This window comes from Thalassophryne amazonica, chromosome 7 (genome assembly GCF_902500255.1).
Source record: "Thalassophryne amazonica chromosome 7, fThaAma1.1, whole genome shotgun sequence".
In the NCBI taxonomy this organism is placed as follows: domain Eukaryota; kingdom Metazoa; phylum Chordata; class Actinopteri; order Batrachoidiformes; family Batrachoididae; genus Thalassophryne; species Thalassophryne amazonica.
This window is the reverse complement of record NC_047109.1, coordinates 70,924,366-70,941,291: the sequence shown is the minus strand read 5'-3', so window position 1 is coordinate 70,941,291 and position 16,926 is coordinate 70,924,366. Positions and strand designations below refer to the sequence as shown.

Sequence of the window (16,926 nt, the reverse complement as noted above, 5' to 3'; positions counted from 1 at the left end):
ATGATGGCCACTGTGCTCACTGGGACCTTCAAGCAGCAGAAATGTGTCTGTACACTTCCCCAGATTTGTGCGAGACAATCCTGTCTCAGAGGTCTACAGACAACTCCTTTGACTGCATGCTTGATTTGTGCTCTGACATGCACTGTTATCTGTGGGAACCTATATGTAGACTGGTGTGTGCCTTTCCAAATCGGGTCCAATTAGGCTGTAGAAACATCTCAAGAATGATAAGTGGAAACAAGATGCACCTGAGCTCAATTTTGAGCTTCACGGTACAGGCTGTTAATACTTATGTACATGTGATTGTTATATGGCTGGGGGGGCCTGGCTGCCTTTTTGTTTCTGTCCTTTGTTTCTCCTTCCAGGTGGCTTGCATTTGGGACTGAGTGGCTGTGTTGCTGAGGTTATCAGGACCTCACCCTGATCACCTGCGGCTCGTCAGGACTCACAGCTGAGGTGCATCTATATGGATTGGAACATGGTGGCATTTAAGACTGGAGTATACAGTGTGTATTTGCCAGAGACTCGACCTTGTGACCAGACGGGTGAGATCGTCGTCTCGGGAGCCATCTCATCATCAGTGGATGCAGAGAACGTCCAGGGTTTGATGCACGGTCTGTGAAAGAGGAGGGGGTGAGGTTCTCACGCTCGTCAGCACACTTCCTGAGGTACGTTAGATTTTGTGACTAACATTTATACAGTCAGTAAATGTGGTGTCCCTCACAACCTTTATTATATTGAGCTGTATGTTAGTCATGTATCGGCTTCCATTGCAGTGGAGTTTTGTGAACTGGATGTTCCATGCCTGCAGGTTGGAGCTGATTAGTAATCAAGCCAGGAAGTGTTTGCTGTTTGTACACCTTTAAGTGTTCATCTCTGTGTGTAGAGTGTGGACTCACATAATGGTTCCTTCTTTCACAGACTCAGTTTGTTGCGGCCACCTGGAGGGTGTCGGCGGGGTCCTTGGGTCCGAACAGCTTCTGGCTCCGGACCGTTTGCGCTGCTGGGAGCGCACCACGCCAGACCGCACTTTCTTTTGTTGTATTTTGTATCACTGTTATGTATTAAATTCAGTTAGCCTTTGTACCGTGCTCTGCTTATTTCATACTGGGTCCTTCAAACGCTGGTCGGTTCTCCGAGCTGCGTCCGACACATAACAGTGATTTCTGAGTTGTTTTTTAATGTATTTTGCAAAAATCTAAAAAAAAATAGCTCCGTCCTAAAAGAGATATGATGTTATAAGAATAAACTGGTGAACTCTGTTGCGGTTCATCAACAAGCCTCTGTTTAGCCTATGTAATAGACCATCAATGTGCTAGAAGCATTATACCTACTATATTGGGAAATAAAGGATGAATTAATGGGGGGAGGTGATGGTCTAGTTGTTAAGGTGTTGGGCTTGAGACCAGAAGATCCTCGGTTCAAATTCTGCCTGATTGGAAAATCACTAAGGGCCCTTGGGCAAGGTCCTTAATCCCCTATTGCTCCCAGTGTGTAGTGAGCACCATGTATGGCAGCACCCTGACATCGGGGTAAATGTGAGGCATAATTGTAAAGTGCTTTGAGCATCTGATGCAGATGGAAAAGCGCTATAATAAATGCAGTCCATATACCATTTAATTATACCATATAACAGTAAAATAAGACTGGAAACCAGTACAGACAGGGATCCAGGTGTGGTGGATTAGATCATGTGATTATGTGCTAGTTTTTTTGTGTTGTTTGTGTTTTTGTTTGTTTGTTGTTTTTTTTTTGCTTTTTGAATGGGGAACAAACATGTCAGGCTTTGGTTATTTTGTTTGGTTAGTTTTCTCTCTTGCTGGTCTTTTTCTGCTTGGGTTTTCTCTGTCCCTATCTCTCTAGTTGTCCTCTTGGTGCTTGTGGTGGGCGTTTCACTGTCTGGCCACAGCCTTGTTCTGGTGCTTTCCATGCACACCTGTTTCCTAATTTGCAGCTCATCACCTGGGTGTATTTAAGGCTCACAGGTTTCACGAGTCCCTCGCCAGATCGACGCACCTTGTGCCTTCTTTCCAGCTCTGTTTCGTGTGTTCTCCTCATCCTGCTTGCCTCGTCGTTTTTTGATCACCTCCCTATTTAACTGACTCTGCCTCTGCCTGATATTTTTTGTACTGCTGCTTGTTTTGGACTTCCTTCACGTGTACTGGCCTCTGCTTGATACTTCACTAAACCTTTTGAACCACAGAGTTGTTTGTCTGAGTCTTGCATTGTGCCCAACCATTCCTGACCATCGAATCTGACAGATCGATCTGACCAGCCATGGATGCAGCAGACTCAGCATGTTTCAGTGAGAGGTACCCCACCACAGTTGGCAGCTAGCGCTTCAAGAGGACCAGGACTTAGCTCCGGAATTAACAGTGACGCCAGACTCGTTCATGTCCTCAGTAAGCATTCAGATGCAGCAGCTTTTGTCCAAGTTGGATCACCAGGGCACCCAGCTATGGCTGCCGGCACGTCTCTTCCGGGTTGGTAAGCAGCCGCACTGGCTTCCGTACCCGTACCAGGGTTTTGCAATCAGGTGTTTCAACCAAACGATTCTTCTGAGAAATGGGTGATGTCAGACCTTCATCACTCAGTGTGAGTTACACTTTGAACTCATATCATTATGTTTCCGTCCGAAGGATGAAGATAGCATTCAAGATCACTCACCTTACTGGTCGAGCAGCGGTGTGGGCCACAGTGGAGTGGAGTCGGCGTCTGCTTCCTGCATGTTCCTTAGTGCCTTCACAATGGCTCTGCAGCAGGTGTTCCAGCATACCTCCCCGGGGCGCAAAGCTGCGTGCTCATTGATCAGGCTGAAGCAGAGCAGCCGCCATGGTCGCAGACAACAGTATAGACTTCCGCATTCTGGAGGCGAAGAGTGAGTGGAATCCAGCGGCACTCCTCGATGTGTTCTTCCAGGGGTGAGCGAAAAACATTCAGAATCAGCTCATCACCGTAGAACTCCCAGAAGATCTCGACCAGCTCATCACATTGGCAATCCGGACTGACCATCGGCTGGCGGATCGCCCTCGTCACGAAGCTCGTCATCCTGCTCGCGGATCTGCCACACCTCTGACCCGCTCTTCAGCCTCCAGCTGCTCCGTCTCTCACTCTTCTCCTCACAACATAGAGGAGCCGATGCAGTAGGGCAGAACAACGTCTGTCATCTGAGGAGTGACAGCAACACCAGGAGGAAGGATTGTGTTTTATTGGTGGACAGATGGGTCACATGATCTCCGGTTGTCCAGTCAGGGGTGCCTCAGCGTGGTCCAAGTCCAATTTGCAGGTGAGTCAAAATTCCATTTCTCCCTCTCTCACTCAGAATACTATTCCTGCTAAATTAATTTCCAATCATTCATCCATTTTAGTATCTGCATTTGTCGACTCTGGCTCAGACGCTAATTTATTGTTGTCTTCTCTTGCCAGGTCCCTCCCTCTGGTGGTGTGTGCAGTGGATGGTCAAGAACTAGGTCAAATTACCCACCACACTCAGTTTGTATGATTATAGCTGAAAATCATTCTAAGTCCATCAGCTTTCATGTATTAGATCAAATGACTCACCCGCCTATTCTTGGACACCCCTGGCTCCAACAACACGGCCCGAATTTTGATTGCTCAAAAGGACAGATAAGTTCATGGGGACCGGCGTGTAAGAATAATTGTCTTGGCCGAGGGCAAGATAAAGAATGGACCCTGTCAAGGTAGCGGCCGTGCAAGAGTAGGTGGTCCTGGCCTTCAGGTACTTCAGGATGCCAAAATATTCACGAAGCTCAACTTGCGCAATGCATATAAATTAGTCAGGATTAAGCAAGGAGATGAGTGGAAAATGGCTTTCAACACGCCGACCGGCGCACTTCAAATATTTAGGTCGTGCCATTGGTCTAACGAATGCACTGACCATTTTTCAGAACTTGGTTAATGATGTGTTATGCAAATTCTTGTATAGTGTGTTTTCGTCTACCTGGCTGATATTCTGGATTTTCTCCCCCAATCTCGATTCACACATCCAGCATGTCCATGCTGTTTTACAGACACTGCTACAGATCATCTGTATGTTACAGGCTGAAAAATGTGAGTTTCATCATCCAGTGTTGTTTTTTGTGCTTTGTTTTGGCTGAGGGCGACATAAAGATGGACCCTGTCAAAGTAGCGGCCGTGTGAGAATGGGCGGTCCTGGCAATCGCAAGGAAGTTCAGAGGTCCTTGGGGTTTCCCAATTTCCCAGTACCTTAAGCATTGCTTACAGCGGCCCCCGTGTTGCTCCTCCCTGACCCGGAATGGCAGTTAGTGGTCAAAGTTGATGCGTCTGATGTGGGGGTCGGTGTTATCTTGTCTTAGATGAATCTCTCAGATAAGTGGCTGTAACCATGTGCATTCCTGTTCAGAAACCGTACCACAGCCAAATGTAATTATAGCATCAGTGACTGCGAACTGCTGGCCATTAAGGTGGCCTTGGAGAAGTGGCACCACTGGCTAGAGGGGGCTCAAAATGCTGTTCCTGTTGTATACAGATCACAAGAATTAGCGTATCTGCAATCCGCTAAGCGATTAAATGCCAGGCAAGCCAGGTGGGCTATTTCTTTAGCAGTTTTGACTTCGTTCTGTCATACCGACCCAGTTCGAAGAACGGTAAGGCCGGATGCGTTGACATGGCATGGACATTCGGCGGATGCTCCCTCCGACCCGGGTACAATTCTGCCCCGATCCCTGCTGTGTGTCAGCTATAACCTGGGAGTTCGAGTCCAGAATTAGATCCACTTTGGGGTAGTGAGCCTTGTCCTCCAGGTTGTCCCATGGGCAAATTGTTCATGCCCTGCCCCTCTGAGGGGGGGGAAAGTCATTAAATGGGTCATGACAGTCATTTTGCGTGTCAACCGAGATCAAGAAAAAAATCTACATTATTCAAAGATTTTGGTGGCCACGTTTGTCTCAAAATGTCTCAGAATACGTAAGGATTGTCTAACCTGTGCTATGCACAAGTTCCCTAATCGGGCTAACCTGTTTCCACGCGGCCATGGTCGCATATTTAATTGACTTTGTTTACCGGTCTGCTGCCTTCAAAGGGCAGCACTGTAATTTTGACTTTCGTAGATAGGCCATCCAAAATGGTACATTTTGTTGCTCTGCCTAAGCTCCCCTCCGCCAAAGTAACGACAGAGGTTATGTTGTCATATGTTTTCAGGCTGCAAGGTCAACCCCAGTCTCATCCTTCCGCTATCACCCTCAAGCTAACGGTCAAACCAAACATTTAAACCAGGAGTTGGAAAAAGGTCTCCAGATCCTGGCTTCGAAGCAACCCGCTTCCCTAGTCTTCTCAGTGTCATGGACAGGTCGCTCATAACAGCTTACCTACCTCTTTGACAGGGTTCTCTCCATTTCATGTGGTATATGGTCACCACCTTCCCTGATCCCTTCTGCTATCTCACATTCTTCTGTTCCCAAGCTCTCGTTCTCATCACCCGTGCCGACGAATCTGGGAACAGGCTAGACGGGCTCTGCTGTCGTTCCTCCATGACCTACAAAGCCGCGGCAGACCAGAAATAAATGCCTGGCACACCCTTATGTGATTGGACAGAAGGTGTGGCTCTCTACACGCAACCTGCCATTGGGAGGATTGCCCAGGAAACTAGCTCCAAGGTTCGTTGGACCCTTTCCTGTTTCTAAGGTTATTAATCCTGCTTCTGTCTGTCTCCGTCTTCCAAGGTCTATGTGTAGCCACCCCACCTTCCATATCAGTCATGTGAAGCCCGTCAATTTCAGCCCGTTGTGCCATCCAGCCATCCACCAGCCTCCCACCTGGTTTGCGGATGGTGGGCCGGTCTTTACTGTGCGGCATCTCCTGGACTCTCACCAGCGGGGCTGTGGTGTGCAGTATCTGGTGGATTGGGAGGGTTATGGCCCTGAGGAGCAGTCGTGGATTCCCTCCTGCTTTGTTTTTGACCTGTCCCTGATCTGGGACTTTCATTCAGCTCAACCTGGTTCCCCTGGGCCGTCGGGGTCGGCCCTTGAGGTGGGGGTACTGTCAAGCTTTGGCTTTTTGCTTTAGGTTTGGTCTGTTTTGCTTTGTTTAGTTGTTTTGTTTGGTTAGTTTTCTCTGCATGTTAGTACTCTTGCTGGTCTTTTTCCTGCTTGGGTTCTCTCTTGTCTTCCTCTTTGTGCTTTGTGTTGGATGTTTCACTCTGTCTGGCCTCACCTTCGTTCTGGTGCTTTCCACACACACCTGTTCCTAATCTGCAGCTCATCACCTGGGTGTATTTAAGGCTCACAGGTTTCACTAGTCCCTCGCCAGATCAGTGCGCCTTGTGCCTTCTTTCCAGCTGTATTTGCGTGTTTTCCTAGTCTTGCTTGCCTCGTCGTTTTTGATCACCTGCCTGTTTACCTGACTCTGCCTCTGCCTGATGTTTTTGTACTGCTGCTTGTTTTGGACTGCCTTCATGTGTACTGACCTCTGCTTGATACTTCACTAAAGCTTTTTGAACAACAGAGCTGTTTGTCTGACTCTTGCATTTGTGTCCAACCATTCCTGACCATTGAGTCTGATAAAACAAATGGAATTAACCTAAATTACAGTACCTTTGAGTGTGTGTATTGGCCTCTGTCAATGTGTATATAACAGAAAGTTTTTATGAGTGTCTATGTCTGAGTGGCGCCATTGCCTGACAAAGCAGAAAAGGATTACCAGGACAACAAGGTGACAAACAAAACAAAATAAACTAAACAAAAAATACAAAAAAAAATGCACATTAAGCAGAGTAATAAATTAACAACACTCTTCCAACTTCACCGCTATACATTTTATGTTTTCATCGCCCTCTTGCCCCATAAATGCTTCCAAAGGAGTTTCTGTCACAAAATGCATTTTTCCAAAGTATGCTTTACTTGTAGCCTCGCAGTAGCCTCAGGAGGACCTACTACACAGGGAGTTCTACTATACAGTCTCTGGGAAAGAATTCTACTGATGTGTTGGTACGTAACCATGACACTGACTTATGTTGTTACCAAAGTCAATATTCACTCTGAATACATCTTAAATACAACCTCTATACAAACAATACAGTTTGTACATACAAACCTCTGCAGCTAACAGGGATTTTAAAAATAAACAGCATAAATGGGACTTTTATTCATATCAGTGGAATGTCCACAACTCAGAATGCAGCAACTCGAGGCCTCCTGTATTTACTGTCCACCACATTTTTTTAACTGAATTCTCAGTCTGCATGCACTTCTGCCTTCAAAATTATACTAATATAACCTAAACCTGAACAGGTGATTAAATGACAGTTACTGTATTTTACAAGACTGCTTTATGGTGACTCCTTTGGCAGCATTTGCATGTTTTGTCTTGTAACATATTAAATGCAATGGCAATGATCAAATTCCAGCATTATCCTTCACCCTTCATTCTCCCCGTGCCACTTCTCCTCCCCCTCTCACCAGGGTGCAGCGAGGTTCTGGACTTGGGCTGGGACCTGGGCATTGGCATCAGAGGCTAGGGTGAGGCGCCCTCCTTGCCAATGCGATCGCACAGCAAGGTGATGTGCCTTTTGAGGCGCGTGGTATCACGAGGGAGACCAAGCACTGGCCTCCGTCTGTGCCAGTGATGTGGCTTGTCCTTGGGGCTCCGTGAGAGGCAGGTCCGCAGGAGGTGAGAGACAGCAGCATCACAACTCTCCTCCCAGCCCTGAGAAAGCACAGGCAAAAACAGTGATTATTAGACAATGTTGGAAGTAAATTTGAAAAAAAAAGTCTTTTAATGTTTAGACATAGACAAAGAAAGTAAGTAAAGAGAAGGAGAGTATGTTTAAAGGAGTCAAAGCATTGGGTGGAACGAAAAACAGCGTATGCCGCGTTCACACTGGGCGCGATCAGACGCTACAATTCGTGGGGGTCGCGTGGCGACGGACGCGCCACCATTGCCCGGTGTGTTGCTCTGCTTTTGCTGCGAAAATTCACCCCGGTGCATCATCAAATAGGAGGACTTCCATTCCGCTCGCCGCTCTGGTTGTCAGTCAGTTACATGACGGACCTTGATCACAGGGAGTGAGTTGTTGTGAAAGCTGACAAACGTCATTGAGACGTTCCAATTCAGGAGTATCATTATTTGCTGCAGGAGCTGCGTCTGGATGACGGCTGCTTTCAGCGGCCCTTCCGCCTCTGCGGGACCCAGTTTTGAGGACCTCCTGTCCCATTCACGTGCGCACATGTAAACAATAAAAAAAAAAAGAAACTCCGCTGCTTGCTGCGGGGCTGCAGCTCACCTCTTCCCCCAAGAACTCTGTCATAATTGTGTTTAGAAACCAGTCACCATTTCTTTTATTCTCATGCTCATCTGTTAGTTATCTCCACGGACAATTCGCTCGCCGCGCGCATGTAAGAGGAAAAAGAAAAAGAAACTCCGCTCCCTCTGCTGCGGCTGCTGCTCGCTACAAAAACTCTGTCATAACTGTGAAAATAAAGGACAAAAAGAGACATGAGTCCTGCTCACAGGCTGCTACCAGATAGCAGGACATTTCACATCGTCAGTCAACTCCAGACATCTCCACGTCACTACATATTCGTTCCTGATGGTCATCATGGCGAAAACAAGATGAAAAGTTCAGATTTTTCAACTTGGGGAAGAGGGCAACGCGACATGATGCGATGCAATATCGCACCACAAACGCCCAATCACTCAAAAGTCGCTTCATTTGCGGTCCATCGCGTCGCACTGCTGACTTGGCGCCAAAAACGCATCGATCCATAGGGATTACATGGCACCTGTCGCTTTGCGTCGTGCCCGGTGTGAACGCAGAGACGAGAAAGAAAGCCAAGGTCTTGCAGAGCACCCTGACAGTTACATCTTATTTGCTGCTGAAAGGCAAACAGTGGAGGCAAAGGAGCAAAATGAGAGGAGGGAAGGGACATAGAGGTGAGGAATAAGTGACAAAGAAAAGAAATAGATGGATGAAACAAATGCTTAAGAATGTGAGAGGCGAAGTGAAAAGAGGAAACAAATTAAGACATGAGAAGTGGAATAGGGAGAAAAGAGTGGCAAATAAACAAAGCTGAAAGAAGTGTATTAGAAGAAGAGACAAAATTAAAGATATAGGTTGGGCAGGCAACGGGATAACAATTCCGAACCTTAAACTTCGATGCTTTCAAAATGTTTCCATCATTATTAAAGTGGTACTAAAATTATGGCTGAAGCATTTTCTCAAACAATGAATAATTTGAAAAACAAAAATAGAACTATTATTCACCAGTGCATGGGCAGGATTCAAACCACATGTGACAGCTGTTTGATGAATCATAGACAGATTAAAAAAGGAACCAAAAAAAAAAAAAGATCAAAATGTTTGCAGAAACGTTTCAATCAGTTTCTGCAGTGTAATCCTCTGGTTTGTTGCATCCAGTGCATACATGTTTTTTAATGTCATATGGAAATTAATTGTGCTTCTAATTTCATATGCACGCTTTACAAGTATTTCGTTCTGCTGCTTTCAATTTAAGAGTGACCACATCCCCATTTTCTCTTGATAGAAAATACTGTCTGGAAAAAAAATATATATATCTGAGTCCCTAAAATATATGTATCTCTGAGGGCACTACTTGGATTCCAGTCTTCAACATGCACAAAAGTGCAACAAATTAATAGCAGATTAGGATCATGACAATCACTGCTCCTTGCTGCAAAGTCTCAGCAGAAGTTCACTAATGGCCCAGTCACACGGCACTTAACGAAGGGCAAACGAGCCCTGACAAACAAGAAATCTGGACTTTCATCGACTGTCGTTGGCATCATTTAACCTTCGTGCAGCTTCGTTCCTGCAGCTGGCACTTCATCAGGATTTTAAACTGTTGAAAAAATTTGAACGAAGGGCAACGAAAACCCTCAATTCGTCTGTTTTGTTTTCAATGGTAAAGAATGAATCCCCTGCTACTCCATCTGTATCAGGACCATTTTGGTGATTTGGCTTGACTCAGTTATGTGGATGCTTTAGCCAGTTTCCCATTGTCAACTTCTGACCACTTACCTCGTACATTTTTGACAGAAAAATTATATATATATATATATTTACACCCAATTTAGACTTGAAACCGGGTGTAATCTCTGCTAATAGTAGCATTGTAGAAACTTGTAATCAATCAGGACAGTTTTAAACATACTCTAAAAATTTGTGATGTCGGGACAGATGGTGATCTACAAAGTGCGAATAATAACAACGACAATAATAATGAGAATAATAACAATAGAATCTGTGCAGATGGGGTAATATGTGTCTGTTACTGTACTTTTACATATACCTTTGGTTTATATTTTGTTAGCACATCTTGAAATAAATTCCTGCTTGAATGTGAATTTGGCTACTCAGTTATTTTGACACCACAATACATTAAAGTCTGAATTGAAATACAGTGCAGACTGTTTCCCCTCCTATCGTGCCCAGCTCTGTGGAACGATCTGCCGGCACACATTCGGCAGTCGGACACTGTGGAGACTTTTAAATCACGTTTAAAGACTCATTTATTTTCCCTGTTTTATCATTAGTGTTATGATGTGTTTTTAATCTTGTACTTTTTTACTGCTGTTTTTTTCTTATGGTTGTTTTTACTGTGTTTTAAATTTTTAACTGTTTTTATGTTGTGAAGCGCCTTGAGACGATACTGTCGTGAATTGGCGCTATATAAATTAATAAATTTGAATTTGAATTTGTTTTCTGTTTTGGAGGACAGCCATTAGTCTTACAGTCAGTGTGTGTGCAAGAAGTGGTGTTCAGGGACTTATGCTGCATTCACATTGGCTGTAAGCGGCACACGGTAAACATGCACTCCAACTCCTGTAGATGATATTTATGGTGTCTTCAGATATGAAACACTTCCTCCTATGGACACTGTGACTCCAAAACAAACCTCAGCAACCTACGAAGTCTGACTGGGGAAGCACTCCCATAATCCACACGGATCACCAGTTATGTCTATGTCTGCAAGTCCTCCAGCCAGACTGTATGCAAAATGCAGAGAAACAGGCTGATCTTGAATTCCGGTCAGATTTACTCTTGGGCAATGTGCAGGCATGCAGCAGTTCAACTGAATCCTTAGGGAAGCCACAACAAGTCTGTGGCCGGAATTCACAAACTGGGCACTTCTGTAGACACTACACATCTGTGGAATTCTCCAACGGTTTCCCACAAGGACATGGTCAATCTCCTTGGCAACACTGCCAGTATTACAATACCATGTCCAGCAGTGTATATCAGGACACTGAAACCAGGAATGATGTAAATAAAAGGTCTCCCTTACAAAGACATCACTTGCGGCAGTCAGTGCATAGACTGAGACAACAGACACAAAACCCAGTGAATGCTTAAGCCTGAGCCTCATTTTATATTTGACAATACTGGAAGGAGCTGGTGTGCCACTCCCTCCATACATCAACTATTGGGGAAACCAGACAAAAAGTAGGTGTATTGACCATCAAGATCTGCTCCCAGGTCTCTGCACTTCAGATAGTGCAACCACTGCAATATGGAGTTTTCCAAGCGCCCTCGACAGCAGTGGAAGTTGGTCAACCTTGTTGAATGGCATATATTATGTAAAAGCTAGTGAGAAATAAACATTTCTAAAACTGAAAATGCTGTTTTATAACCTGATAACACCTCTAGAGTCATTTACAAGACATTTTGCAAGCTAACTTCCTACGGAGTTAAATTTGTCTCATTAATACCAGCAAATGCACAGTGGGTGATCTGCAAATATTCCTTGTTTTGCACAATTTCTACTCTTGTCAAAAGCTCATGTACACGCACATGCAAGACTTCCTGCAAGACCCCCCCCCCACACACACACACACACACTCCACCTGAAGTATGATTGAAATCCCTGAGCATATCGCTGTCCCTCCTGGTAGGGTGACTTTGGATCGGTGAGCATGGACAGGAGGATGTGTTTGTTTCAGTGTGTGTGTGAGTCCACAGTGGTGGGGGCGTTGACAGGTCTTCTCCCCTAAGTCCTCCCCTCACTGCCTGCCGCCATGCTGATAGGTCCCTAATGAGCCATAATAACAGGTAATCAAGCCTGTAATGATGATGACAGAGAGACACAGTCATAGATAGGGAGTGGGGGGGGGTAGAAGGTCAAGAAGATGAAATGATGACAAAGAGGTAGGCAGATATTAAAGAGTGAGAGCAAAAAGACGAGCAGAAAGAAAGAACAACTGAACGGATAAGACTGGAGGAAAGAGAGGAGGGAAAACGGTGGCTAAAAGCAGAAAAAAATAACAGAGCAGGAGTTGGAGGAACAGAAGGAGAAATGGGAGGTGAGTGACCTATTCGTACCAGATAATCCCTCACCAGGTTATCAAATACATGGAACAAAGGCGAACCATAACAGCAGGTTTCTGTGGAAACTTGGTACAAGCATTCACTGGCACATACATTCCACATGCTGCGGAGGAAAATTAAATGTCTTTAAAAACTAAACACGAGACATTTGTCTTCCTGAATAAAAGAAAGACAGCACAGAAAGCTGGCGCGAAGTGATGCTTAATAGATAAATTAAGATGAAGTTAATACTAATCCAGAAATGTGAGAGAGGTTTGTTTCCTGTAACTGAAAATAAGGGTTTCTGCTCCCTGATCTCTGGAAACAGTAAGTGTAAGTAGATGTTCATCGCTGTTTAAAATGAGAATACATTGACTTGGTGAACACCATTTCAAGAGTAGCGTTTCCATCTATCTTCTTTTAATCCCTTTTTTCCCAGCACAATCTGTATTTTAGCCTTTCCAATATTGGGTTCCACTTATTGTTCCTGAACTGGTTAACACCAAATGAAATATCAAATAATAATGTTTCTTTGTGACATACGTAACAATATGCATATTTTGAATGTTCTTAACCTTTTAACTACCCCACATTGTTCAACAGAGTGTAGTAGATATCAATATCCTCTACCACAGTTGAGGTGACCATTAAAGGGTTAAAATATCTACGTATTTTTATAGGCTATATTTTATTCCTGGTAGTTCCTTTGGCTGCAATGACATCACACATGAACAAAGGAGCATCACCTCTGGGGTAGTCGTGAATCACTAACTGAAGCTGAAAGTAAAAAGTCTCCCTCACTGGACTATCATTCATTACACAAAGGACAAGACATAGAGAGTGCCAAAGTCTAAGCCTCATAAAATGCTTGATAACTGGGGTGATATCAGACACCATCAGAAGGAAACTAGTCTGCCGCACACACATAGAGAGACACATACTCACACGCCTGTGCATGCTACATGGCGAACACATATGGTATATTATTCTCTGCATAGTTTATGGATAGGGACACACAAATGAATGAGATGAATGAGAGTGAAATGACAGATTCTATATGGAACCACAATGATATGTTACATATGAAAATTACATCTGGTCAAACAGAATAAAGACCCTAGTGTGGCTTTTGAAAACTGCTGTTTTTAAATATTTCATCAGTGTTTCTCTTTGGAAATTTCCATAAAGCACCAAGAACATGATAGTGCTTCACAGCACTAAGCTCCAAATGACTGAAAACATTCTTTATGACACCCAAAACTTTTTCTGAAACATCAGTTGAAAGACACACTTTCAGATGCTCTTTTGAAATTTATGTATGTGTCGATAGAGGCAGCCTGTGGGAGACTGTTTGACTGTTTGATGGCTTCTGGTAAAGTAAAGAGGCAGAGGAAGAACACAGAGGTCAAGGAAGAAAAGCAGAGAGATAGACATCCAGACAGTTACAGCATCAACAACTCTGTTCAAGAGCTTACTCACAAATGAAAATACAGATGAGAGAGAGAAGAGGGAGACTAAGGCTGGAGAAAGATGAAGGGAGAATGTACAAGAGAACAAGCAAGGAAATCCTGGAAGGAAAACAGGAAAGGAACCAGCAAGAGGGAAGTCAAAGTGAATAGCAAAAGGGAGAAATAAAATTTGCAGCAAGGATGAGAAAGCAAAGTGACCAACATGAGACAGAAAATCAAAGACAACTGGAAGATGGAGAGAAGTGAAAAACACAACTCCAACTTCCAGTGGGACAGTCGCGCAGCATGGACACACAAGTCAGGAGCTCCCGTATGCCAACATAATAAACTCTGCTCAAACTTAAGATACACATTTGTCAGTGATTGACAAACCTTGAAACTAAGAATATGAGCAGAGGTTCAACAAAAATGAAGAATAAAAAGCACACGGACATTCAAGGTAAAGAAACTCACTCCACCTTCAAGAGCATGCTAGCACCTGAAGCTAACATGGCATCATTTCAAAGCAGCCTGGAGAACATTAGCAAACAAAATAAATCCAAACTCTGCAGAAAGAATTGAAAACGGACCTAAAACCATTCAAAGAAGACGTTACAGCTCAAATGAGAAGTGAGCTGAGAGAACCCAAAGAAAACACTGACCAAAAGTTTGCAAAAATGACCAACAGACACTGGGGAACAAGACGAGAAGATATGCATGACTCTATTTCCTCTGATGTGCACAGAGGAAATAGAGTCAAGGAGTCATGAAGTGAACTGTGCACTGCTTGAAATAATACAAGAGCAGAAAATGATTATAGATAAATTGGATGATCTGTAGATCGGTAATTGAGGGCTAGAAGGAATAACCTATGGATTTACGGTATACAAGAGGAGGCAGAGTCAAAGAGCAACTCGGTCCCACAGTTTAAGGACAAATGGCTCCGTGAAGAATTTTCTATAAACTCTGCCCTCCAGATTCAATGCACACATCAAGAATTAGCTCAAAACCAAAACCTGGCCAGTCTCCCAAATCTATTGTCCTCAGTTTACAGCAGTTCACAGTAAAGGACATGATATTGAAAAAAGCATGGGAGAAGCAAACAATCATCCTTGGTGGACACAGTATATACGAGGTCTGTCCATAAAGTATAGGTCCTTTTAATTTTTTTCAAAAACTATATGGATTTCATTCATATGTTTTAACGTCAGACATGCTTGAACCCTCGTGCGCATGCGTGAGTTTTTCCACGCCTGTCGGTGACGTCATTCGCCTGTGAGCACTCCTTGTGGGAGGAGTCGTCCAGCCCCTCGTCGGAATTCCTTTGTCTGAGAAGTTGCTGAGAGACTGGCGCTTTGTTTGATCAAAATTTTTTCTAAACCTGTGAGACACATCGAAGTGGACACGGTTCGAAAAATTAAGCTGGTTTTCAGTGAAAATTTTAACGGCTGATGAGAGATTTTGAGGTGATTCTGTCGCTTTAAGGACTTCCCACGGTGCGAGATGTCGCGCAGCGCTCTCAGGCGCCATCATCAGCCTGTTTCAAGCTGAAAACCTCCACATTTCAGGCTCTATTGATCCAGGACGTCGTGAGAGAACAGAGAAGTTTCAGAAGAAGTCGGTTTCAGCATTTTATCCGGTTATTCCACTGTTAAAGGAGATTTTTTTAATGAAAGACTTGCGGGCGGATTGCAGTGTCGGCTCGCAGCCGCCGCGACGCTCCGCCACAGGAAAAACACCTCTGTTGGAAGCCTTAAGGACAAGTTGGAACATGTCCAGCTGTTAAACAATTTCTCATATACTCACTCCACTGAAAGCCATCAAAAGCCGCCTGGATTTTACAAATGTTATCAACACGGAGGTGTTGCGTCCCGACGCGCGGACCCGTCCGCACGTCTTTCATTAAAAAAAAATCTCCTTTAACAGTGGAATATCCGGATAAAATGCTGAAACCGACTTCTTCTGAAACGTCTCTGTTCTCTCATGACGTCCTGGATCAATAGAGCCTGAAATGTGGAGGTTTTCAGCTTGAAACAGGCTGATGATGGCGCCTGAGAGCGCTGCGCGACGTCTCGCACCGTGGGAAGTCCTTAAAGCGACAGTATCAACCTCAAAATCTCTCATCAGCCGTTAAAGTTTCACTGAAAACCAGCTTAATTTTTCAAACCGTGTCCACTTCGATGTGTCTCACAGGTTTAGAAAAAAAGTTTGATCAAACAAAGCGCCAGTCTCTCAGCAACTTCTCAGACAAAGGAATTCCGATGAGGGGCTGGACGACTCCTCCCACAAGGAGTGCTCACAGGCGAATGACGTCACCGACAGGCGTGGAAAAACTCACGCATGCGCACGAGGGTTTCAAGCATGTCTGACGTTAAAACATATGAATGAAATCCATATAGTTTTGAAAAAAATAAAAAGGACCTATACTTTATGGACAGCCCTCGTATTTTGACCACGGCTACTCAGTGAGGATGCTGCAACATAAAGACTATTTCAACATCAAGAGGATCTTAAAGAGAGAAGGCATCCGTTTTCAAACACACAACAAAATGTGCATCCACCGGGCTAATGGGGTGAAAACCGGGGTGAAAACCTATGGCAGTGCAGAAGATTGCAACCAACAACCTGGAGGAGAGATGATACGATGGTGGATAATGCAGGTACCAACACCGGAGGAATCACGCTCATCAAAATACTTCAGTCCAACTTTGACAACGATATGGAAATGCAAGGAGGAGGGCACAGACGTGTGCGAGTATGACTGCAAGAATTCCAGCTCAAAGGAAACAATGCAGGATGAGTATCTACATCAGCATCAACTTGAGTTAAGATGAATATAAGAATGACATAACTTGCTAAGGGCAGCTAAAGCCCAGTTAAGTATATAGCTTAATGTGGAGGGTTATAGATAAAAGAACTGTTGGCTTAAAAGGGACTGAAATACAGCTGTGAGGACTGGTATGGGTATATTAATAGGTGGGTTAAACATCATCACCGGATGGGGGACCTTTCCTTATGTGAGGCTTTCCCCATCAAAACAAGAACAGAGTCAGTGGAAGAGGAGGGTTGCTGATCTCTCTTTTTGGAAGTCACTTTCTTTGTATACAGTTAAAACAAATAAGGTGCTCTTGAAAATGTTGTATGTTCATGAATGTTCAATTGAAAATCTGTGGGGAA

The 16,926-nt window shown here is 44.3% G+C and overlaps 1 protein-coding gene across 1 annotated transcript in view; it reads right to left on the bottom strand.

Moving 5' to 3' along the window:
* Positions 1-7,432: 7,432 nt before the first annotated feature.
* bbs9 (Bardet-Biedl syndrome 9) overlaps positions 7,433-16,926 on the bottom strand; it is a 390,202-nt gene continuing 380,708 nt past the window's right edge. Inside the window, 2 exon segments of the mRNA XM_034173643.1 lie at positions 7,433-7,512; positions 7,515-7,683. Of these exon segments, the coding sequence (XP_034029534.1) occupies positions 7,433-7,512; positions 7,515-7,683 (249 nt within the window).